The following is a 25272-nucleotide window of genomic DNA, read 5'->3' on the forward strand; positions in this document are numbered from 1 at the left end:
ACTGCCCCATCCTCAGAGAGCCCCAGTTGGCTGGCAGAAACACCCCTTCCCTCTAATGATCTTCAAATCTGATGTCCCTCACAAGATGTCACTGTACAATCATGTCCCCTAGTCACAATGGACTTTAATACTATCTTGCCTGGGCTAGCCTCCAGCCTGGGGGGCTCGAATATGAAAAGCCAATTTTAATTTTAGCCTGAGCCAAATGTAATGAGGAGAGTAAATCATAGAGTGAACATTCTCCGGCCAAATGGAAATGAGGTTTGGATTATCTGCTGCTTTGAATTATCCACCCCACTGCCCCTTCGCTAGCCCCATCCTGCAGAGGACCGGGACACGTGGTCCTGGGGCAGAGCCAGGGGGCACTGGGAGGGCGGCGTGCTGGACAGTCAGGGAGTCTGGGGCATCTGTGATCAGATGTGAAGCGTGGAGATAGCGAGGGCTGGGTCCTGGGATTCACCCGCTGGAGAAGAGCCGGGGCAAGGGACAAAGGCCCCAAGAGTCCCCAGTGACTGGAAACACACCCCTGGGTGTCCACATTCTCCATCCTGGCTCTCTAGGGTGAGAAGGTCATGGTCCCCTCAGGTTTCTAGAGCTATTTCCTAGCTGAAGATTTCGAGTGATGAACCCCAAAAGATGCTTGGAATCGGGGCAGGGGGGGATTTTAGAGAAAGAACCTTGAGAGTCACAACTGAACCAAAGCAGAAGTCTGTGTCACCTGAGCCCCCGCGACTCACACCTGAGGCTGGAGTAGAGGCTGGCAGGTAGGAGGAAGGCGAGTCTGAGGCCGAGAGGGATACAGAGAGCTGCCAGCCATGGGCTGTCTGTGTCCCCAACACAGGGACAGATCACAGGCAACCATGGAGATTAATGCATTTGAAGTTGACAAGGCGGCAGCAAAATGGCATTTGTTTCCATCAAAGCCAAACCAACAGACCCCTGTCCCTCTCCTTCCTCCTGCAGCCTCAGTACATCCTGGTGGTTTGGGAAACCAGCCCTCCTCCACACACACAGACCTGGTCCTGTGAGCACACCCCTCCCTCCCTCCCTCAGCCCCATTCATGCCCCGCCCCTCTGTCACACACACACACCCCCTCAGAGGCTGTCACTCACACCCGCTGTCCCAACACGACCTTCCTCACAGGCACGTGCAGACCCTCTCCACGCCAACTCCTCATCACCTCACCCCCACAAAGGCCCGGGCCATGCTCCATCTGCAATCAGACCCTCACTAACACAGGGCTCCCACCAGGTCACGGCCACGCTGGGCAGGAGACATTTCCATTAAAGGGCGGCCACCCATCATTCGTGTGCAAACTGAGGTCTCCTTCCTCCAATAACTTGCTGGGTCCGTTGGTCATTGAGAAGAAGCCGCGTGGTTTTCCTAACAGTTTTCATTCCCCTGTATCTCACATTGCCACGGTGCCCGGGCTGTCTGTAGCTTATATAATGACAGCTATAATTAAGGACTTTGCCTTGGGCTGGCTTCCTCAGAAGTGGAACAAGGATTTGAAACGAGGGTTTGAGTGTAAGTGGTTTATTTGGGTGATTTCAGGAAACATGGGAAGAGAAGTGGGGAAATGAGTCTGGGCCAGGGAAGGAGGCCAGCAGACACTGCATTAAGGAGCAGGTGACTTCAAGGGAAATTGAGACTCGGTCCCACTGGGGTTCTCTAGGGGACACTGTAGAACATGCCTCCATGTTGACTCTGCCAAGGGGAGAGGGAATCGAGGTATTCATCCCCCATCTGCTACTAGCATTGGTGGGGGACTGTTGTCCGGGTGGGGCACTCATTCCCCAGCAGGCCTGGCCGGCCCACAAGGACAAGCCCTCCCCCTGCAGCAACTCAGAGGATACAGGCTGTGACAAGTACCAAAGGCTATGGTCATTCCTGGTAGAGCACCTATTCATTCACTCATCAGACACATCCGGGTGCCTACTTAGTGCCGGGTATTGGGCTTGCTACTGGGGATTCAGAGCTGAACAAAATTCAGTCCCTGCCAAGAACGGGGTCCCTGGTGAATGGGGGGTAGAAGGCAGGCAAACACATAATTACCTTGCAACACAATAAAAGCCATGGTGGATGCCGTGACAGAGAGGCGTAATGCTGTCATTGAGCACAGGGAGGAAGCGTTCTGTGCTTAATAACTTAGGCTAACAACTGCTTATCTTGCACAATAGAAGTTTAAACAGCCTCAATGGTTGCCTTCTTCCCTTGCCACGTTTTAGACGTTGTTTTCCCTTTTCTTCGCTGTTGTCTGTGCCAACCGAGGCTTCTCTTCTTCTCTGGTTTATGAAGGGTTTGACGGTTCAATGTGTGGCTCCTTGTCTCCAACAAGCTAGTGATGGAGTGGGCCAGGGGCCTCTCGGTGATTCTCTCCCCCCTGTCTGGTTTTTTTCTCTGGAAGCCAAGACTCCAATATCAAAATCGGGGCTTCTGAGGTCACGGGTTGTGCCTCTCTTATCAGGCCTGGGCTCTCTTCTTCCCCAACACACACTCATCACACATCTTCTTGTGGTTCTAGAAGGATCCCTGTAAGTGGTGGTGCTGGGGAGGGGAGTGGGAAATCAGCTTCTGAAGCCTACTGGCTTTTGTTGCTCTTAGAATAATTGTGGTCCAGATTGTCATTTTCCAAGTCTCTGGGCACCCCTGGGGCCCGGGATCCCCCCACCCCTTGCCCCAGAGCCAGTGCCCCAGGCTCCTCTGGAGTGGTGTGATACGGAGGAGCAGCAGATTGCTGGGAGGGAAGTTGGAGAGGAGCTCAGGCAGGCAGCTGCCTCTAGGTGGCACATCCCAGCCCCTCCCACTCTTATTAATTCACACTTTCCCAGCCTGGAGCACCCTGGAGGGGCTGATTCTTTTTACCTGAAGCCAGAGACAAGCATCTTGCTTGATTTATAGGCTGGAGGGGCGGGTGGCTCGGGCTGGTTGCTAAGGTATCTTTTAAATGGAAATCAGGGTGGAGAGATGGCACAGACATTGAGCCAGCCATCTGCTAAATGCTGCTCCTTCCGTCTGGAGCAGCTTGGAGGTGATGCTGACAGGGAGGCGGCCCCAGGAGGGAATGGAGGCAGCAACTGGGATGGGAATGATGGGGCCTGCAGTCCTCTGGCCCAGGAATAGGATCTCTCCTTTCTGCTTCCATTCTCTGTCCATTCTTTTTTCCTTTTGTTTTAAATATAAAATTCTGTCTGGAGCCTTTGACTACAAACACACAGCCTCGTTTCACAATCCTGTATTCATTGCCAATACATTTCTCTCTCTCTGTGCTTGCATGTGTGCATGCGTGCATGCCTGTGTGTGCACGTGCATGTGTGCGGGGTGTGTATGACTCATCACCGTTGGGGACTGACATGCGGGTCTTTCTGAGCCAGTGCAGTTTCTGAGAACCTCCGTGTTCCTTCCAGGCCTTTCTCCAAGACTGTAGTGGAACAGCTGGGGCATCACCAATTCCTAGGCAATCCTGTAGTGGAAACAGCCAGTTTCCCTGGGTAAACCCAGAGAAGCCTCCAAAAGGGGACTCCTGCGCTCTGAGCATGGCGTGGAGCCAGGCAGTCCTCAGTGTGAATCGTGGTTCTTTCCAGGGTAGCTAGGGGAGTTTGGGGAAACCCAACCTGCTTTGAACCTCACTGCATAGAGGTTAAAATGTTGATAACAGTACCCAGGGCCACAAGGAAAAGTGGGGCAGGTTGCTCACTGTCCTGGTGATAGCACTCACCTTGCAATTTTTCAAGGACTCATGAAGAAATCCAATCAAGGGAGGGAGGAGATACTGTTCCTACACTGGATAAACATCCAAACCTGAGCTGACTGAGGCCACTGCAGGCTGGAGCCCGGAAAGAGTTTCTTCCTCTTCCTGCTCCTCTGATTCTGCCTCTCCTTGTGTCCCACCCTCTCTGCTAGTGCCAGCACATAGCCTTTCTGAGCTGAGGAGCTCACCTGGACTCCTCCTACAAAGCCGATCCTGACATTTGATACCAGCATCTATTCCACAGTCTGGCTTCTGATCTCAGTACAGCTCCCAGCTTTGCCCACAAATAATCCTCTGGCCCTTCCACCTACATTCCTTTGTGATCTTGTACCTGGTCCCAGCCCTGGTCTCCTAATGGCCACCTCGCCCGTTTCCCTCCACCACCCACACCACGGGGGCTGATGGAGTGACCTACCCGGAGGCTGCCTCCTCCAGCCCCTTCCCACCCCGAATTCACACCATTGCAGAGTCACTCCGTTCATTGTCTCCCTCTGTTCTTGGGGTTTAAAGCGCCTTTTGTTTGACTGTTAGAGAAATGTGTTAAATGACAGTTCTCGGAATACAATTTTAATTAAGATTCAATAGTCACTTCTCTGTCAGTAATCTTCCATGCTGATTACTTAAAATATATTTACCTGGCTCTATTATGTCACAGATTTGAATTCATTAGACATTTGTTAATCCCCAAAAAACTTTTTTTTCCTTTTTTTTTAAGTGTGGTTTGTTTAGCATCATTTACAAAGACGGAGCTGTTTGAAGTAATAGGCCCTGGGCTCCAGCTCGGGCTCCAGGGGCTGCATCCCAAAGTGGCCTTCCTTCCCTGCTTGCAGCCACCTCCTCTGCCAGCTCCTGAGGGCCAGCAACAGAGCCACAGGATGCAGCAGGCAGACATCCACATGACCCTGGTGTAGTCCCTATGGGTCACCTGCCCAGGACACAGAACAGCTGGGGAGGAAAGAGGATCCCAAGGGACAAACGGATGCATCTGACAAATATTATCATTTCTTTTCTTTTTTTTTTTTTTGTACCAGGGATTGAACTCAGGGGCACTCGACCCCTGAGTCACATCCCCAGCCCTATTTTGTATTTTATTTAGTGACAGGGTCTCCCTGAGTTGCATAGCGCCTCTCCATTGCCGAAGCTGGCTTTGAACTTGAGATCCTCCTGCCTCAGCCTCCCAAGTGGCTGGGATTACAGGCGTACACTACTGCAACTGTCAAATATTATCATTTCTGAGCTACGCCACGATGATCCAATGTCGGGCAGCATCACTTGGCCTTAGAACACCACAGCAGTTACTGACAAGGGCTCACGAGGAAGACAGCCTTCCTCATGGGGCCACAGAACACACACAGTCACCTCCTGCCATATTAACCAGGGGCTTCCTTGGTTCTGGCTGTCCCTGACCCCCAAGGAGTATGGGGTACCTCTCAATACAGTCAGTCAGCCATGGCAGGCAAAGGAATGTCACCTCCTCCACTCTGCATCATGGGGTCCAATAGCTGGAAAGCCTGAGAGGACTCAAGGCACAGGGAGAAGACTCCAGTTGCTCAATCAGGCCACAGCTGAGCAGGGACCCAGAAGGCCAGAACACGTGTGAGCACAGCACAGGGTAGCAGGTGGGAAGCTACCATCTCTCCACATGGGGGGATAGATGTACTTACATGGCAGGATGTGGGGCGGGGTGGGTGTGCCCACCTCAGGCAAGAGTTTGGTGAGAATAGGTGCTGGGGTGGGGGGCAGCCGCCCATGGGGAGCCCAGAGCAGAACTGGGTGGAATTAGGCATTTGGTAAATGCTTTCAAACAGAGTCCCCACAATAAAGAAGATGAAAAGAAATAAAATCCTCTAGAACAGAGGTCAGAAAACATTTTACATGAGGACAAGTAGTAAGTATTTTCAGCTTTGCTGGCTACATGCTATCTGCTGCAACTACTCCCCTCTGCCACTGTGGCAGGAAAGAAGCCCTAGACATATGCAAATGAACGAGAGTGGCTGTGTTCCAATAAAACTTTATTTACACAAACAGGTGGCAGGAGAGTTTCAGCTTTGAGCTACAGTTCTCATCACTGTCCGTTATGGAAACCAAAGTCCATCTGTGGTGGACAAGCTTTTGACACATGCGCTAAGTATAAAATACACACCGATTTTGAAGATTTCATACAAATAAAATAATGTTCAACACCTCATTAATAATTGTTATGACAATATACTCAAATAGAATTTTGGATATAGTGAAATAAAATATGTTATCAAAATTAATCTCACCCATTTCTTTTTTAGGTTTTTAAAAATATAGCCACTAGAAAATTTACAGTTACATTTCTGGCTCACATTGTATATCTGCTTGACAGGGCTGTTTTTAGAGTACCACTGTCTCCTGCTGAAATGAAGGGTGAATCACTGGCCCTTGAAGGGTCTCAGGTGGGGATTTACCCTTCAACAGGCTGCATAATGGAATTCGAATCTACATGGTAAAGATTCTGATTGGAATAGTGTTTTAAATTACTACAGTATACATCCCTTTTTTAAAACTCTGCCAGTTTTTTATGTGCAGCAATGGTCTTCACATTGGGACCTATGGAAAGCTACTTCCTCAAGATGTTAATAACTGTTGCTTACGAGGGGATATCTTTAGGGTTTAAAAAATGGGAGTAAAGTGGAATTAAATGTTAACCAGTGTCTGGCTGCCGCAGCCTCCCTCAACTCTTCTGAACTGGTGAAATGTGTGTAGAGCTTCTGCAAGAGCAAAGGAGTAGGCAGCACTTTCACCAACTTATTGGCCTCAGAAGCCGGTTTTGCAGAATCCTAATTAGCACTCCTAGAAGGCAATTTGAGAAATGCTGGTCTGCGAGACGCTGCACAAGAGTGTGTATGATTCTCCCAGAGTCCAACTCAATTGGTTGCTTTTAGCGCCACACAAATAAGGTACAGAAAGTTGCTCTAACATGGACAACTGAGAAAACTGTAGGATTTGGAGGCACAGAGGCTGCAGCCCATGGCTGTTCCACTCTGCCCTAGAGAGTAGATTCATGCAAAAGTGTCTACTAAGTGCCAGTGGTGCACACAGTGGTGAGTAAAAAAGAGCCCCTTCTCCTGGGGGCTTTGTCACCAGCATGGAGGACAAACAATAAACCAGACAAGTAGGTGAAATATCAAGTAAAGTAGACCATGGCAGGTTCCAAAGAGGAAAGACCCAGCAGGAAAGAGGGACACGCTGAGTGGGAGACCACAGGGGAGGGTTGTCAGGAAGCCAAAAAACGATTTTTGAATAAAGACCCCAGGAGACCCTGTGGCCACCGTTAGTCCTGGCCTGCATGCATGGGCAATCCCTTCCTTGTAAAGGGAGTCCAAATACATGAGGGGCCACACATAGGACCCTACAGGAAGGAAGTGCTCAGAAGTTGGTTCCTTTGCCTCCCTTCCTGTGTCTCTCTTCACTCCCCCAACTCTCAAAGATATTGTGCCCATGTATAACTAAAAAAATATTTAAAAAAAAGTCTAAACCAACTAAGCAGATAACACTGTACTTCAAAAGACAGCTATAATATACCTTCAAACTCAACTACCATTGGATGAACCGTTGATATGGTATCATCCATCTATCCATCCATCCACCTACTCATCCATCCATCCACCTACTCATCTATCCATCCATCCAACACATATTTGTTGAGCACCAACTGTGTTCCAGGCACTGTGCTAGATGCTTGGGATACAGCAATTCATGGAGCATGGAGCTGGAGTTCTAGCAGCGGGTATAGGAAACAATCAATAAGCACAATAAATGAGTAAATTAAATAGGATGTTAGAAGACGGTAAGAACCAAGGAAAGAAGAAAACTAAGACCTGAGTTAGTGGGACTGAATGAGAAGGCAGGAGAGCTCGCCTGGGCACGGGCAGCCTCTGCCTCTCCCTGAGGCAGTGGGTTGGGGGAGGGAGGAAGCTCTGTGAGGGCAGTAGGAAGTCACCTCCTGACCTTGACCTTCTGTGCCTCCCTTTCAGGCGCCAAGGCCGAGTGACCAGACCATGGAGACCCTGCTTGGTGGGCTGCTGGCGTTTGGCATGGCGTTTGCCGTGGTCGATGCCTGCCCCAAGTACTGTGTCTGCCAGAACCTGTCTGAGTCACTGGGGACCCTGTGCCCCTCCAAGGGGCTGCTCTTCGTGCCCCCCGACATCGACCGGAGGACAGTGGAGCTGCGCCTGGGTGGCAACTTCATCATCCACATCGGCCGCCAGGACTTCGCCAACATGACGGGGCTGGTGGACCTGACTCTGTCCAGGAACACCATCAGCCACATCCAGCCCTTCTCCTTCCTGGACCTGGAGAGCCTCCGCTCCCTGCACCTGGACAGCAACCGGCTGCCCAGCCTGGGAGAGGACACCCTCCGGGGCCTGGTCAACCTGCAGCACCTCATCGTCAACAACAACCAGCTGGGTGGCATCGCAGATGACGCCTTCGAGGACTTCCTGCTGACGCTGGAGGACCTGGACCTCTCCTACAACAATCTGCATGGCCTGCCCTGGGACTCCGTGCGGCGCATGGTCAACCTCCACCAGCTGAGCCTGGACCACAACCTGCTGGACCACATCGCCGAGGGCACCTTTGCCGACCTGCAGAAACTGGCCCGCCTGGACCTCACCTCCAACAGGCTGCAGAAGCTGCCCCCAGATCCCATCTTTGCCCGCTCCCAGGCTTCTGCTCTGACCGCCACGCCCTTTGCCCCGCCCTTGTCCTTTAGTTTCGGGGGGAACCCGCTGCACTGCAATTGCGAGCTGCTTTGGCTGCGGAGGCTCCAGAGGGATGATGACCTGGAGACCTGTGGCTCTCCGGGGGCCCTCAAGGGGCGCTACTTCTGGCACGTGCGTGAGGAGGAGTTTGTGTGTGAGCCGCCTCTCATCACACAGCACACACACAAGCTGCTGGTCCTGGAGGGCCAGGCGGCCACGCTCAAGTGCAAGGCCATCGGGGACCCCAGTCCCCTTATCCACTGGGTAGCCCCCGATGACCGGCTGGTGGGCAATTCCTCAAGGACCGCTGTATATGACAACGGCACCCTGGACATCTTCATCACCACGTCTCAGGACAGCGGCGCCTTCACCTGCATAGCCGCCAATGCTGCGGGGGAGGCCACGGCCACCGTGGAGGTATCCATTGTCCAGCTGCCACACCTCAGCAACAGCACCAGCCGCACGGCGCCCCCCAAGTCTCGCCTCTCCGACATCACGGGCTCCAGCAAGACCGGCCGTGGTGGTGGAGGCAGCGGGGGAGGGGAGCCTTCTAAAAGCACCCCCGAGAGGGCTGTGCTGGTGTCCGATGTGACCACCACCTCGGCCCTGGTCAAGTGGTCGGTCAGCAAGTCGGCGCCGCGGGTGAAGATGTACCAGCTGCAGTACAACTGCTCCGACGATGAGGTACTGATCTACAGGTGAGCGAGTGGCCGTGGCAGAGGCAGGGGCTGTAACTGGCGGGAAGGAGGAGGGGACCACCAGGGTTTTGATCTGTTGCCACCTGTGCCCCTTTCCCCCTGGGTGCCTGTGGGGCTCACCTTATCATTCATGCAAGTAAAAGGAGATAGATGACTACAAATCTAAGAAAAGGACCTGCACAGGGTATGTGTGCAGCAGAACTGTGCCCTTCAGTGGCTGTGGTTGCTGGTCCTTGGTCTGGAGCCTCTGAACGTTCTGGAAGGAGCCCAGCTGGGGGTCCTACAAGAGCAATGAGGAGACCTCTTGGTGGAAAGAGGTCCAAGGAGGAAGGCACTTGGCCTTCGCCTTGGTTTCTGTGTAATTGTGGTGAAAGTCAGAAAGAGTGGGATTCATGTCATGGCTCTTCCACCTGCTAGTCATTTGATTATTCTGGTCTATCTCAGTTTCCTCATCTGTAATTCGGTATAATCTATGCCTGACTTAATATGTACATCTGGTGGCAGAGAGTTACATCAGACTGGCTAAAGAAAACAGAGGGCGGGGGGAGAGAAGGAAAAGAGCACAGTAATGTGCTGATTTATGTAATTGGAAAGTCAGGATCCCATTTCAGGCTTAGCTGGGTAGAGGTCCCCACAAATGCCTTGCCTTTGTTTCTGACCTCCCCTAGGTTCCGTTTGCCTCTGGACTGGCTCCACCCTCAGGCAGCCTCTCTCCTTTGGGAGACCTCTGCTAGGTCTTCTAAGCCACCCTAGAGGGAGAAGAGCATCCCTTTCTGGGTTGCACTCTGCTGTGTGGGACCAGGGTCTTAGAGGAGGTTCATCTTGTCATCTGTGCTGACCCCACTGGGCTCCATTCTGCCGACGGAGGTGGAAACAAGGATGTTGACCTTGCAGACTTACTGTGAAGGTCAAGGGGATCATTTCCTAAGCCTGGTAGATATAAAGGAGCAGAAAGCTGCAGTAGCTGCCTACCTTACTTGCAGAGGGACACACGGAGGCCTAGGGGCCCATGTTTCATTTTACACATGCTGGTTGGAGAAGGGAGCCCATAGGCTCCACCAGACAACTAGAGTCCCCGGAGCAAGAATCCTGGATCCATCATTGAGGATTTTGTGATGGCCTAGTCTCTGGATGGGAAGCGGTGGGAGAAGAGAGCTCAAGAGGGAGAACAGGTACATGTGATTGTGGTGGGAATCAGAGAGGGGCTAGGGAACTCCCCCTCTCCACATCTGCAGGACTGCTCTGCAGTTTCATATCTCAGAATGGAAAGAAAGCAGGATTAGATTTGAAGTCAAACATATGCACATACATACATATATCAAAATATACAGAGATATATCATTCAGCTTAAGAATACATGTATTTTTCTACTTATAAAAGCCATAGTCTTCGTAGAAAATTTGGAAAGAAAAGAAAAATTATAAAGAGAGAAATAAAAATGACTTGCAGTCTCATTATCCAAATGTAACCAGAAGTATTTGGAAAGTGCCTTCCATTTTACATCAGTTCTAAATGATATTTATGGTCAATCTAGTATATGCTATTATATCTTAATTCTTTCCACTCAACATTACAGCTGGCTTAGTTCCCATGATATGAACATATTTTTCATTTCTCTGGACCATAATTTATTTAACCAATCTCCAATCCTTGGACATCCAGGTTGTTTCCCATTTTTCCATATTAAAAGTAGCACAGGGATGGATATTTTCGTACATAACTATGTTGCTGCAACTTCAGTGATTGCCTTAACCTATTTTCCTAGAGTCGAATGATGGATTTAACAAGTCAATTTCCATCTTTGCACGTACATGTGAGTGCTTTCCTACCCTTCCCTGGTGGTGGGCGACAGCGCCCCTACTTGACCACACCTTTGCTGATATTGAGTACACAATGCCTTTTATCTTTGCCAATTCCAGAGATGAAAAATGGAACTTGTTTTAATTTACATTCTTTGATAACTTGGGAGGCTGACCTTTTGAAAATAAGTCTATTTCTTCCCTGGTGAATTTATTATATGGTCTTGACTTTGATAAAAAGCATGAAGGGAACGAGCCACCAGCTCTGTGGCTGGCCCTGGCATGGGGGGAGGGAAACACAGCTAAGGCTTGCAGAGAAGACATGGGCATCTAGGCAGCGGCCCACCCATGTCACCAAAGTGATGTCTCAAAAATACACCTGGGGGGGCTGGGGATGTGGCTCAAGCGGTAGCGCGCTCGCCTGGCATGCGTGCGGCCCGGGTTCGATCCTCAGCACCACATAATAAACAAAAATGTTGTGTCCGCCAAAAAATAAATAATAAATAGTTCTCTCTCTCTCTCTCTTTAAAAAAAAAATACACCTGGGGCTGGGGGAAGGCAGGGGAGGGCTTCAGGTAAGTCTTCCTGGAAGAGGAAGTTTAGATATACAATTCAGTCTTATCTTTAAGAAGACAGACTTCCAGAATTTGGGAGAAAAATGTTAAACGTGGGCCTGGGGCCAAATAATAGTGAGAGACTCCCTAGCCAGCATGTTTGCAGGCTTACTGTGTGTTTGATGTTCTCAGCTTTGTAGGCACTATCTCATTTAATCCTCCTGGACACACCCAGAAGCATAAAAGGTCAAGAGAATTTGACAACTCTCCCAAGGTCACTCAGCCAGAAAGAGGCAGGGCTGTTGCTAGAGTTTAGATGTGTGTCCCTCAGAGGTCCGTCTATAAAGTCCTGGTCCTCTCCCTGGTGGTATCAGAAGGTGCGGTGGGCCTTTAAGAGGTGGGGCCTCTTGGGAGGTCCTTAGGTCTTAGTGCCCCAGAAAGGATTGTGGGGCCCACAGAGTCTTCCTTTTTCCCTCTGAGTGGTTTGCTCCAACCCGACTTCCTGTCACTGGCATCTGATGGCCTCATCAGAGGCCCAGAACCAAAGGACTCCTAACTTTGGACTTGAACCTCCAGAACCATGAGCCAAATACACCTTTTCCCTTTATTGAGCTAATTGCTTCAGCTATTCCTTTATGGAAACATGAAATCGAACAATAAACCATATGTGTACCCTGGCCCCTGCCTTCAATGGCCAGCTCAACCACTGTCGTCACTGTCCTCATGGGACCACAGCTAGCAGACTTTAATCAAGAAACTGGGTTTTTAGAAAATGAATCATCCCCATGAGGATGCATGGCATCAAACAAACAAACAACAACAAACCAGATGTCATCAGGCTGCATGGACTCTCTACCAGGCTTAGGTTTTAACCAGAAGATGGACCAAAGGAAAAAGGAAAGTCCTGATCAGAAGGTGAATATTAAAGGCAGCCCCAAAGCAGCCCCAAGGTCGTTTTAGTCTGTATTCATAGCAGGAAGAACTAATGCTGGTCAGGAAAGAGGCTGCAAGGCACAGATAGAGGCAAACATGGGCACCTTCCACTGGCCTCCATCTCCCCCAGTAAGGAGAAGGGCACAGCGGGGTGGCACAGGCTGCCCAGAGGGAGGCCTTGCCATTGCTGTTCTAAGGGCTTTAATGCACAAAATGGGCTCTGGTTCGCAAGGAACCCCAGGGGGTAAAACCCATTACTCTGTTTTTACAAGAAACCTGCCCAAGGTGTTCCTCTGCAGGTAAGTAGCAGAGACAGAATCCAGATGCCGGCAGTCTGTGCTTGCCCAGAGCCTGATCCAGGAGGGATGAGGCCGGTACCACGGAGAGGGATGTCCAAGCTCAACAGACATGCCTCGGAATGTCAAGGGCGAGTTCTGGGCTCCTAGGCCACGTTCCAGGACTGGAAGAACACAGAGGCGAGATGTGCAAGCCTTGGCGGTGACTTTGAGATAGACGAGCAGGAAGAAAGACATTCTGTTTTGCAAAGAATAAACCCGATAAAGCTTACAGTGCAAGACTGGGCATGAAGTCCCTAGAAAATTCTAGAAAGACTTTCCATGAAAGTGGACTGGAACCTCTGGGGTGACCGGTGAACTGGGCAAACACCATCAGGGTTTCCACTGGACGAGTCACTACCACAAACAGCGTATTACAACTGTGTGGGATGTTGGCAAAGCCCCCTGCTGTCCCGAGGACAAAATGGAGAAACTTGACCTCCTGAAGGGAACTGCAACTGGTCAGATACCCACACTGACTCAGAAGTTGATGTGAACGTGCTAGAAGGCCGTGGACTTGCACCCCAGCGGCTGTCCCCATTTCTGTGCAGCTCAGTGTCTTGTTGTTGGAACGGATATCTGCAGAGAAAATGTGTTTAGAAAATTGTCATGGCTACCAGTCTATCATCTGTCTGTCTGTCTGTCTAACTATCCATCTGTCTACCCACCTGCCTATTTTGGTTCAGGGACTCCATTGAAATTGCCCAAACTCAAGGTGAAGAGGCCCCGCCTTGCCTGGGGTTCCGTGTGCCTACGCTCAGAGTTGTACCTGCTCTGGAGAATACCACAGTCACCAGTGCTGGGGGCGTTGAAATGCACCCCTAGTCCTCAGCTGTGTTAGCAGGAGTCCACTAACAGACCGTGGGAGGTTAATGGCCGTCCTGAATCATTCAGACCCCCGTCACAGGGGGGCCGTGAGAGGGTGAATTCAGGACGGCCCAGATTTAGGGGTCACGTACACACATTGCCATGCCTCCAGAGGCTGTGGATGAATGGGATCCTGGAGGCTCATGGGAGACAGGGTGAAGCTGACCTTGGAGATGAGAGGACGCAGGAAAGAAATCCTGGGTCCTTTAATGATTTTGAAGAACTTACGGGTGGGAGAAGAGAAACACACACACTCTCTCTCTCTTACACACACACACACACACACGCACTCACGCACACACACACATGCACTCGCACACACATGCACGCACACAGCACACATGCACGTACGCACACAGGACAATAGGCATTGGCCCATTACAAGAATAAAATTACAGCAGCCCCCATTTTCCACACCCTCCCGCTGCCCTCCTTCGGGCCTTGAGAGGCAGCTGAGGAACAGCCATCATGCAACCATTGGCTGCCCACAGGAGAAGGCCTTCAGGACAACCTGGCTGTCCCTATCCCAGGGATACCAAGCCGGTGCCCTGACTTTAAGGCAGGAGTGGAAACATGACCTACATGATCCTGGCCTGCTGAGGCCATCGCTTCACTTCAGACTTCCACGGCTGCCTGAGCAGGACGAGGAGGCTCCTGCTAAACTCACCTGCTTCTACCGGTTGGGACCACTGTGGCGTCTGGTACCCCAGGGTTAGGGACCCTGTCTCATAGGACCTTGATAGAGGGTCAGAGGGTCCAACTCAACGTGGACATAGGTCATTGACAGGTCACCTTGAGCTACCCCAAGGTCCCATAAGAGTCCCGGGGAACTGTGAGCAGTGTCTGGGCACAGGAGCTGTAACCTGCATTCCAGGGGGCGCCGTGCAGCCTTGGGTCATGTCGACACCTGCCCAGCTCCTGCGGGATCCGGTCTGACTGTGCAACCACGCCTGGCTCTTGTGTCACATGACAAGACCCCTAGTTACCCATTGGCTCTGGCTGCCCTCCCAAAGCATTTGTCCTCCCCAAGTACACACAGTGGACCCTGCAGGTAGACACTGGGGACATGCCCGTCCACAGACAGTCCTCGAGCAGGGCCTGGCCTGTTCATCAAGTGACTGGGGACGGCTGGCAGTCACGTCTCTCATGGTCAGGGCCTGCCTTCTAGGTCGGAGCCAGCATCAAAGGCGACATATCACGAAAGAAGAGTAGACAGGGGATGGGAGGGGCGTCCCCCACTCCCTGCCCCAGAGAGAGCGACAACCCATCCAGCTGGACCTCATCCCTGATGTGACATGGGAAATTAAGTGCCCTGCATGTCATTATCAGCCCGAGTGACATTCACAAACACTTGTCTCTAAGAGTCGTCAAGAACATCTGTCACCAGGCATGATGTTAGAACAGTCCCCAGGAGGACCAGGGGACAGCACACATACTTGCAAAGCACAGTGTGGAACTAACTAGGATGCTGCTCTCCCCGCCCTACTGCTGGGTCACAGCCCCGGTCCCCTCCAAGGCCAAGGGAGGGTCTGTGAGAAGAGGGACCCTGGAGGAAGGGCAATGGCCCTCCCACCCTGCTCTACCAGGCTTCTCTGCCACACCCTGCCCACCCTGGAGAGAGCTTGGCAGGGCTGGAGGCTCTAACTCTGGCTGCTGCTCGTCTCCCGTCTGGGTAAAGATCAAGGAGACAGATTTAGCCAGTTTCCACCCCGCCAGGACCTTCTCAGTCACGCCTTGGGGGAGCTCCATCCCCAACCCAGGAAAATATACGGCCACCTCCACCATCGAGTGGAGGAAAATTTACTAATGAACCTGGCCCCCAGGTTCTGGGACATGGGGAAGAGCTGGTAGGGACACATGCTCCCTCAAGGCAAGGGGGCGTGCCAGGACAGGCTGCCACCAATCCCAGGAAGGTTCCTGGACTCAGCTGTGTCCCCAGGCTGGCGTCTCCTGAGAAGGTGGGTTGAGCTCCCACAGGCAGAAGAGAAAGGCAGCCACGGGAAATGGGGTGCATGGGGGAGAGGCAGCTCTTTAGGCAGAGCCCAGATCAAAATCAGCCTGCCCTGAATTCCACATTTACAGATTTTGTCCTGCTGACCATTGAAACCTGACATCCACAAGAAGGCGCGGGGCAAAGAATATTGTGCCCTCTTCGCAGGTGACAAAACCAAGTCTCAGGTGAATTGAGTAGATTCCCTGAGTTTCACAAAGCAAAGAATAAGGAATACAGTCTCCCAGACCCGGGCCTTCCCCACCGTGCCAGGCTCCACGCTGCAGGGCGTCTCACAATGACCCGGAGTCTTCATCAAGCCTGGAGATGTGGGTGGGGGACAACAACCAGGACCTCTCTTTATCCTGCCAGAGTCTGCAGGGATCTTCTCTGTCAGCTTCCTCGCTTCCCCACATTTCCAAATTCCAGCAATGTTGGCACAAAGCGGAGACACGGGTGGCAGTGAGAACCTCGGTTCCACTGAGAAGCAGCCGCTGGGACCACCTGGTAGGAATTAGGGGCAAGATGAAGAGCAGCATCCCATCCCTCATTTCAATGGTGAGCCATTGAGAAGTGGCAAAGTTGCTGGAGGTCTCACAGAAAAAGTGGGTGAACAGAAAAGGGAATTTAACCTGGATGTGAGAAGAAGGACCCCAGAGGAAGGGCAGCAAGGCCCTCCCACCTGGCTGACATCCACAGTAGTGTACGTGCCCCTCTGTTAAGAGAAGTTCAGTGGAAGAGAGTGCCCAGCTCTTTCTATCTTTCTCCCCTGCCTTCCTCTGCACACAGTTTCTGTCTTTAAGGTCTCCTCATAGCACACAAGAGCTGCTGCAGCTCTAGCTATCACAGTGCTCTTTTATGCAGCAGGAAAAATGAACAAAAAGAAAAGCAAGAGGACAAAGTGAGAGATTTTTCAGAAGCCCCACCTAATTCCTTCTGTTCATACTTCAGTGGTGCACATGTGCACATTTCTGCAAGGGAGTCTGGGAAATTTTGCACAAGGCACCCTCAGTAATGCAGAGAAGATAGGGAGACAGCTAACCCTTCCATGGCTCCATGACCTTTGCTTGCACCTCAGCTCCATCGTTTACTAGTCCTGAGACCGTATGCCAATCTCTGCTCTCAGTCTTCATTTTTTCATCTGTAAATGGGATGACTCCTTTATGTATATTCCACAGGACAGGGTGTCCTGGAATGAAATCACAGCTAACTGGGACGCACTGATACCAGTAAGTGCTCACTGTGGCGAGGAGCCTCCCACTTTTCCTGTTTGGTGCTTCTTGTCTCGGTTGGCCAGGATGCCTCTTGGGTCTCCATTTTTCAAAACCTAGAGAGCTGTAACCCTGGAAAAGAATATGAAGAGAGATCTGTTGTAAGGGCTCGAGGTCTAAGGTGTACCTTTTAGAAATATTTGCAATTCAGTTTGCAGCTCAGTAAAACCCAAAGGAGTGAATCTCTAATGGTGGAATTTCAAAACCCACTGCGGGCTCATGCACAGGGGAGACGGTATCAGGGTGCCTTCTAAGAGTGCCTTAAGTCCTATTATTGGCCCTTCATCAGGTCCCTCTCTGCTCAAGATGGTGACACCACTCAGATTCAAAAACCTTCAGGGCAAGCGTTCAGAGGCAACTGATTTCTCTGCATGTCTTTCCCTGTTTACTCTCAAAAGAGCTCCTTCTCTGAAGACAGGGATGACTCACAGGACTGAGGAGATCACAACACACACCCACCTCCAGCCCTTAGAGGTGAGGCTGTTAACTCTCTAGTAAGAGAGGACGGGAGCCCACCCTGTGGTAACCTTAGGCATGTGTGGGCAGTCGGAAGGGCCGGATGGAGATACCCTTGACTTCCTCCCATGAAACACCAAAACATGTTTGCAGAGGGAGGGGCTGGGCTGGGAGGAGCATCAAGACTCTAGACAGTGCTGCTGCTGGTGGTCACTAGAACCACACTGAGCCCTCCAATGACACTAGACTTTCCCCGGCACAGGACCCATTTCCTGAGTCCACCTGGGTCTGTATCCAGTGTTCCCAAAGCTCTCGTGGTAACTGGGCGTAGTCCCACGGTACCCAGGGTAGTCAGGGGCTTGGGCAGTGCTGGTTGACAGAGCTTCTGTAAATCCGTAGCTGGGGGTTTGGTCCCTAACTCCTAGGGACAAAAGGAGCCAGGAGACCCAGGTTGGATCCTGGCTCTACCCTGCGCTGCTCCGACCTCTCCAGGATTTTGCTTCCTCTATAACATTCCATGTCCAAAGAGGAATGTCTGTGAAAACCCTTCGGAAGCCAGAGCCTGGGCAGTGTGGATGCTGGAGCCATTCCTATTAGCCGAGTCTGGGGCTCTAGATGTGGAATCCCTGTCTTCCCTTGTCTGTGCCTCAGGCTTCTCATCTGTGGAATGGGGATGATAACAACCATCCTGCTACCTCCCAAAGTGCTTGTAGAATTGGAAGGAGATGACAGACATGAAAGAGGACATCTTCAAAGCATGGACACACTTCTAGCTGCGGAGATCTGATGACAGCAGCTCATCCAGACCCAGGGTTTGTTTCTGTCCTGTGAAAGAAGCCCATGTCCAATGGAAATTAGTGTGACCACTACGGAGGATGGCATGGAGCTTCCTCGAAAAGCTCCAACTAGAACTGTGATGCTCCAGTGTGGCATTCCTGGGTTACACCTGAAAGAACTCAAGCCAGCACAGGTAGAGGCTCTGTTCACAATGGCCAGTCATAGAATCAGCCTGGAGCCCATCCACAGATGCAGGGAGACAGAAAATATGTTCTATATGCACAGTGGGGTTTCGTCCAGCCATAAAGAATGAAATCCTGCCATTTGCATGAAAACGGATGGCACTGGAGGACATCACGTCAAGCAGAATAAGCCAGACACCCGTGGACCAATATCACGTTTTCTCTCATACATGGAAACTTAAAAAAAAATGTCTTGAAAGTAGAAGAGGGACAATTAGGGTCTGGAAAAGAGGGTCAGGAAATGGGGAAAACAGTAGATAGGAGGGTGCATGCTCCAAGCTTGCTATATACATGTATGGAAATGCCACCCGGAAGCCCTTCATTTGTACAACTGACCTGTGTTGATAATAAATAAATACCAAGCAAAAGCAGCTGGGGGGGTGTTTCCGGGATGCTTTGGGAGCTCCCTGGGCCCAGGGAACTGAGGCAGGGCTCACTGTCCTGTGTCTGCTGACACTGTGCCCGGGGCTTTCTCTGCAGTGCCAGGCCATGGCAGAGCTGGCGTCCCCAGGTGCAGCCCCTTGCCTATTACAGAGTCAAGGAGATATGGATCCCCAGCTTCCTCATGCTCAGGGGAGAAGAGAGGACAGCCAGGGGTGGGGAGGTGGGGGCATGTTCTAGGCCTGTGGGGTCCATAGTGGAAACCTGCCTAACAAGACCGCCTGTGTTGATCCCTTCTGATTCCTTCACCAGGGCTTCTGAGTCCGCCTCCCGAATAAACAACTGCTACCCAATTTTGTCCACCTCCTGGGAACCCAAAGTAAGGCTCCAGTCTCCAGGATGTGTCAGCCCCTATAATGACCGCCCCCTGACTCTGCTCTGAGTCCCCCCAGTCTGCCGTGGGGGCTGAGCAAGGGAAGCATGTGATCAGGCCCATGGACACCTCCCCCAGTGAAAGTCAGCCTTGTGCTGGGAAATGAGGAGAGGAGGGTGCGTGGCAGGTGGCACAGGGCCCTGTCACTAATGTCCCTCTCCAGCTACCCACACACTCCCTGAGACCAGCAGCCAGCCTGGGGAGCCGAGGCCAGGCTCGGAGGGCGGGTGATCTGGGCATCCTCTCTGTGATGCTGAGTTGGCTTTTTTCTCCTCTCTGGGGACACCAGGACACAGAGGGAAGCTAGGAGGGATGTCTCAGTTCTCGCCAATTAGGCCTGCGGCCTGGCACGTGTGTGGGGGGTGAGAGTGGGCACCCTGTGTGAGGACAAACGACACACGAACACCCATCATCTTCAGATATGGGGGAGTGAATGGGAGGAGTCCCAAGAGCGTTATGGGATGCGCCAAGCCAGGCCAAAGGCGGGTCACAGAGGCACATGGTAAGGATGAAGAAGCCCCCTGATTATCCAGAGAAGGGTTATTTCTAACTGGGGTGGGCTCCACATGTGGGTCCCCACTTGTTCTGTGGCGGTGGGGTGGAGGCTTTGGGTACTGACCAACTCTTAGTGCCTGGTAAATAATACAGGTGCCAGGAAGTCCAGCGTCACCTAGAGCTCTGACACCCGGAGCCTCTAACCAGGTCGGGAGTTAGTGATGGTACCTTAAAGAGCCTTTCCACTGAGTAATTAGCCCCTTCAAGGGTCAGCCTGGGAATGAATTGCCTGGAGAAATTCGTCCTCTCGAGCTTTTCCAGGAACTTGCTGAAGTACCTCCTGTCCTGGGCCTGCAGGGCCATGTCGGGGACCTCTGAGACCCCGAGGAGTAGAAGCTGCACAGGTGGGGTTCGGAGAAGAAGGGAGGGTGTAGCTTTCAGATGGAGCCAGTGAAGAAAGAGACAGGGGGACCGCGAGGCCCGAGTGTAGGTGTGCCCGTCAGCTGCTGTGGCTGCGGGAATGTCACCCAACAAGCCGTCTCAGTATCTAGTGGCTGCAGCTGCTAACATTTGACTTCCTCGATCATGGCTCTGAGGTTGATTGGGGTTGAACTGGTCTCTGCGGGGTGGGCTGCGCGTGGCTCTCAGTTCCAGGTTGGAATCTCCTCACCGTGGCTTGTTCTGGAGTCCCAGGGGAGGACAGGTGTCATCCGGGTATATTTTTCTCATGGTTGAGAGGAGAACAGGGTGTGTCCCTGTGGGCAAGCCAGTGGCAGGGGCAAGTGGCAGGCTGCTGGGGTCGCATCTGCTAGATCACATGTTAGCCGAGGCACATTCCCTGGCAGACCCAGGGCGAGGGGCAGGGCAGGCCTTCCCCCACCCCACCTCCAGGCCGGGAGGAGGCCACGGTTATAATCATGCAAGTGAAGAAACAGGACCAATAACTCAGTAGAGCACTCCTGACGTCCTGGGCGGACAGGCTGGCTCTGGGGCCGTGGCTCTCAAACCCCACCAAGTGTCAGAATCAGCCCCTGGGCTTGTCAACACAATGCAGAATCTGCCCCTGCCCTTCCCATCCAGTCAGCCTGGAGGGGTCTCTGGAAATCTGCATTTGGAACACAGTCTCTCGCGAGGCTGCCACTGTCCTGCTGGCCTGGGGACCAACACTTTGAGAACTGTGGGTCTAGTGAGTTAACAGGAGGTTTGTGCAGGGAGGTTGGAAGAGGGCAGAGGCAGGCCTTGCCTGTCACCCACGGCTGCCATGTTCCCGAGCTCCTGCCACATTTCCTGTGTGTTCTTGTACCTGGTACTCACTACTCCCCTGAGAGGTGGGACCCGTTATTTGTTATTTGGTGGATGAGAACTCAGCCCCAGGGAGGTGATGTGACTTTGGGCTTGCTCGTGTTGGCAGCAAGGAGCCAGGGCCTAGTTCTGAGGGGATAAATGACGTGTGCTTAGGAAAACTCTGGATTTGGCACTGATAGTCATTGATTTCAATATTCACTTATTCAATCAACAAATCTGTATTGAGAGTCCGATCCAGACTCAGGGTGAGAACCAGATAGGCAAAGTCCTCGCCTTCAAGGATCTAACATTCTTATGGGGGAGAGAGAGATGGGATTAAAAATGTGCACCAGGAGACAGAGGCTGGGGCTACTATTTTATACAGGTAGTCAGGGATGGTCCTGCTGAGGAGTGACATTGGAGTAGAGATCAGAGTGGAGTGAGAGAAAAGGCCAGGCAGGGGAGGCAGCTGGTGCAAAGGCCCTGGGGCAGGATGCACTCACAGCGTTGCAGAGGCAGCAAGGACTCTGGTGTCTCTGAGGGAGAAGTTGCAGGGAGTGAGGTGAGGTCCAGGCGGGGCTTCAGCAGACAGGGCCACTCAGGCCAGGGTAAGGCCTTGGATTTTATCCTGCAAAAGGTAAGAGCCACTGAGGGGTTGAAAGCAGGAAATAGGCATCATGTAACTGAGAAAGAAAATTCTGGCTACTGCAGGGAGAATACACTGTAGCCAAAGGGTGGAGCCAGGAGACCCGCTGAGGGCGGGTGCTGGGATCTGAGCTGTGTCTAGACCCTTCTGCTCCTCCATGTCCACATCTATAAGATGGGCAGCAGGACCCGGGTGTCCTTCCGGATGAGCTCAGTGGCGTGTTACAATGGTTTTTCTGGCAGAATCCTTGGGCCTGGGACCAGATGAGTTCCAGCTCACCATCCGAGTGGAGACAAGGAGTTCGCGCCCTCCCTGAGCAGGGCAGAGTGTCCCACGAGGCCACTGTCCCAGCTCCTCAGCCATCGTACCCCATCCCTGACGGGGGAGTAATTATTTATATTCTTGTTTAATTAGCTCATTCGGTATGTGCCGCGGCGTTTCTGATCATAAGTCACCTTCTCTAGTGGCTCCTAGGTGTGCGGGTGCCGGCGTCTGGCCACGGGATGAAGGTGGCATTTGCAGGTTAGAAGGTGGCCAGGGTCTTGGGGTCCTGTGCTTCCCTGTGGAGGGACAGGCAGGGGTGCTGCTGAGGACAGGACTGGGCACAGGACAGGATCCTGGAAGCTGGGGTGTTTTGGTGGCAGCTGGCACTAAACTCCAGAAAGATATTTTTACCACCTGTCAAAATGCCACCGTGTGTGAGCCACGGGCTGCTCCCCTCCCTGTCCCTGGCTTTGAGTGTCACTAGGAAGAAGGTCTGAGTAGAAAGGGGGGGCTTTGAAAATTCGCAGGTCGGCCTGGCTAGTAATTATTAGTCTGTTCCTCGGGGCCGGGGCTGGAGGATGTCTTGGCCTTGTGGCCACTGGGTCAGGCTGGGTCCGCCACCCCTAGTGTCCCTGTTCAGGCTCAATCCCATTTCCTGCCACCCTACCTGGAGTGGGCCAGGAACAGGAGCCTGTCCAAAATATACTTTTTCATGGATCAAAGGGACTGAAATTCCACCATTAGAGATGCATTTCTTTGCATGTAAAATGTACAGAAATCTGGGAGACGCAGAGGTGGCTTCCTCTGAGTTGGGCCAACAGGGGAAACTATTGGAGGACACAGTGGAAACTCTGGCAGTAGCAGGAGGGAAGAGGCCAGAAGAGGTCACAAGTGACCTCAAGCCCAGTTCCCAGTGTGGGCATACTTAGAGAGCTGTAGACAGTTTGGGAAGAGGAGCCATAAAGCCAAGATCCTTGGATCAACCCAGCTGCCAGCTCATCCCAACTATCCTGGACTCAGTTCTTTTGTCTTTAAAATGGGCCTCCTTCTTGCTGCATTCACAAGCTGAGAGATTCCCAAGTGAGAAAGGGCCAGTTCAAGGTCACTCAGACCATCCCTCCCTGTGTGAGTCCTACTTACCCACACTTCTGCCACCTGTCACCCCTCACCCCACTACCCTTTGGGACGCGGACTGGTCCCATGTGAAGTAACTCCCAGGGACAAAAACTACCCCACATTTCCCTCAAGGCCCACATCCCTATTCGGTGCCAAGGACTTCTGAGCCCTCCTGAGTACAGCCCCCAAATCCATCCCCCCGCCTCCTGTCCTGAGATCCTACCTCTGTCCTCAGCAGAAATAATTAAACTAATTCTTCTATAATATGTCCACGCTTGTCATGGTCCACCCAGTGCTAACTGACTCAGATTAACCTCTCCCCCTGCCGCCCTCCACCCTTCCCTTTACCTTTAGGCTTATGAAGTCAGGTCTCGGTCCCAAGCAGGGGGACACAGGGCCCTCCCGCCCTCCAGCAGATCGTGTTCCCCAGGGAGACAGACAGACAGATGGTAAATAGAAATGCGGGAGGGGTGGGCACGTCAGGAGTTAGGGCCCTGAGGAGGGCTGTGCCTGTGACAGCAGGTGCTGGGGACTGGCCCAGCCCTGGGAGTCAGGGAAGGGTTCCAGGAGGACTGACACATGTGCAGCAGGTCGGGGCGCCACTGTGTTTCTCGCCTGGCTGTGTGTGCCTGAGGTCTGTCTCCTGGGGCCTCGCCTCCATGGTGATGACTCTGCAGTCCCAGGGCCAGCCTGGCCAGGGCTAAACGGGCAGAGGCAGCCCCTCCCCGTCCTGGGCGGTCCTCGAGAGGCCACGCCCATGAGGACACGCCCCTCGCATTGCTCTGGGCCCTCCTGACCCCTCCTCCTCAGGCTGTTCCCAAGATGAAGTGGCCCGGACTCTGTGGCAGTTCCATGGTGGGGTGCATAGGGGAAGTCAGTGTCCGGATGTCACAGCAAACCGTCCTGGGGACCCAGGGCCTCTAGCTCAGGCCCGATGTTGACTTTTGATCTTCAATAAAACATTAAAAGAAGCACTCGTCTCACTTCTGCATGTTTCTAGATTGTGCATCTTTGAGTGGAAGTGCATGGATTAAAACCAGAGACTGAGGGATGGAAATTAGGTCACAATGATATGCTCCAGATCGGGACCCCCAAAAGACCACCAGAGACCAAGATTGATGTAAGCAGCAAAGAAGCATTTATTGTGAGCTAGCTCGGTCCTCCGCGCACACACAGCAACTGGTGACACTGAGAGGCCCGAGCCCGGGATTTGCAGCAGTTTTATACACTCTTTGGGGAAAGCAGGGACTTCACATACATCATAGCATCTCTTAGCAAATCATCACTCACCTCGGGAAGATCATAAAACAACTCTAAAACATGATTAGCACATTCACTGGTGGAAACAAGTTAGGTAGGGGTGATTGGCTAGTACAAGAGGGGGATTCGTTTGAACCATTGGTTTAAGCCATGAGGGGAGTGCATGCTGAACTACATGGTTTCCCAACTTGTTACCAACCACCATAAACTACTGGGAGGGTCATCTGGCATCCCAGGTATTTTCCCTGTCTCATGCTGATTGGTGGTTGCTAGGTGGTTGCTATGGGTCCTCACCTAGCCTGACTGAGTCAGGGACACCTAGCGCAGCAGATCTCTCCAAACAACTCAGCGGAGTGGGTATGTGCCTAGGAGTGCTCTGTGGGTTTTTCCAAGGACAAGGGTCACACCCCCTTCCTTGGGCAGGCTTTGCCCTGAGGTAGAGGCTGGTTTCCCAAAAATGGAGTCACATCAGTTTATCAACAAGTGCCAAGTAAACGTGGGTGGTTTCTCCTCAGTGATGACGAAGATAAAGGCCAGCTGTCCCGAGAGCTGTTAGCCCCAGGGACTTCCTAGCAGCCGCCGCTGACCGGCTCCTTTAGTTTGTTCAACATCCCGACCAAGAAGGACCCTGAGATCACTTTGCAGGAAGCACAATTTTCCGGGGAACAATTTGGTTAAGAAGTTTTGCAAGGTCTCAGCTGGGATTCGTACCCAGGCCAGCTGGCTCCAGGCCTTGGCGGAAGTCTCCAGCACCTGTCTGAGTGCCTGCTGTGTCCTCCCACTGCCCAAGCACCTTCACAGCTACCCGGGAGTAGCTATTATGCCTGCTTTACTGGTTGTAATCTCTGGGACCAGAGTGGGTAAGCAAGCTGCCTGAGGTCTCCCAGCCAGGAAGTGGCAGGTTCAGAATTTGAATCCAGGCCTATCATGCTCTAATGAGCACCTGGCCACTCCTCTTCCTTCCAGATCATGAGAGGATGGTGAGGAAT

At 52.3% G+C, this 25272-nt stretch overlaps 1 protein-coding gene across 1 annotated transcript in view; it reads left to right on the forward strand.

Moving 5' to 3' along the window:
• Lrfn2 (leucine rich repeat and fibronectin type III domain containing 2) overlaps positions 1-25272 on the forward strand; it is a 166267-nt gene that overhangs the window by 119650 nt on the left and 21345 nt on the right. Inside the window, exon 2 of the mRNA XM_046450762.2 lies at positions 7757-9180. Coding sequence (XP_046306718.1) covers positions 7781-9180 — 1400 coding nt within the window. The 5' untranslated portion in view covers positions 7757-7780. The remainder of the gene's footprint in view (positions 1-7756; positions 9181-25272) is intronic.

Source organism: Marmota monax, unplaced genomic scaffold (genome assembly GCF_021218885.2).
Source record: "Marmota monax isolate L192 unplaced genomic scaffold, Marmota_monax_Labrador192_F-V1.1 WCK01_AAM20220418_F8-fsc00127, whole genome shotgun sequence".
Taxonomy (NCBI): domain Eukaryota; kingdom Metazoa; phylum Chordata; class Mammalia; order Rodentia; family Sciuridae; genus Marmota; species Marmota monax.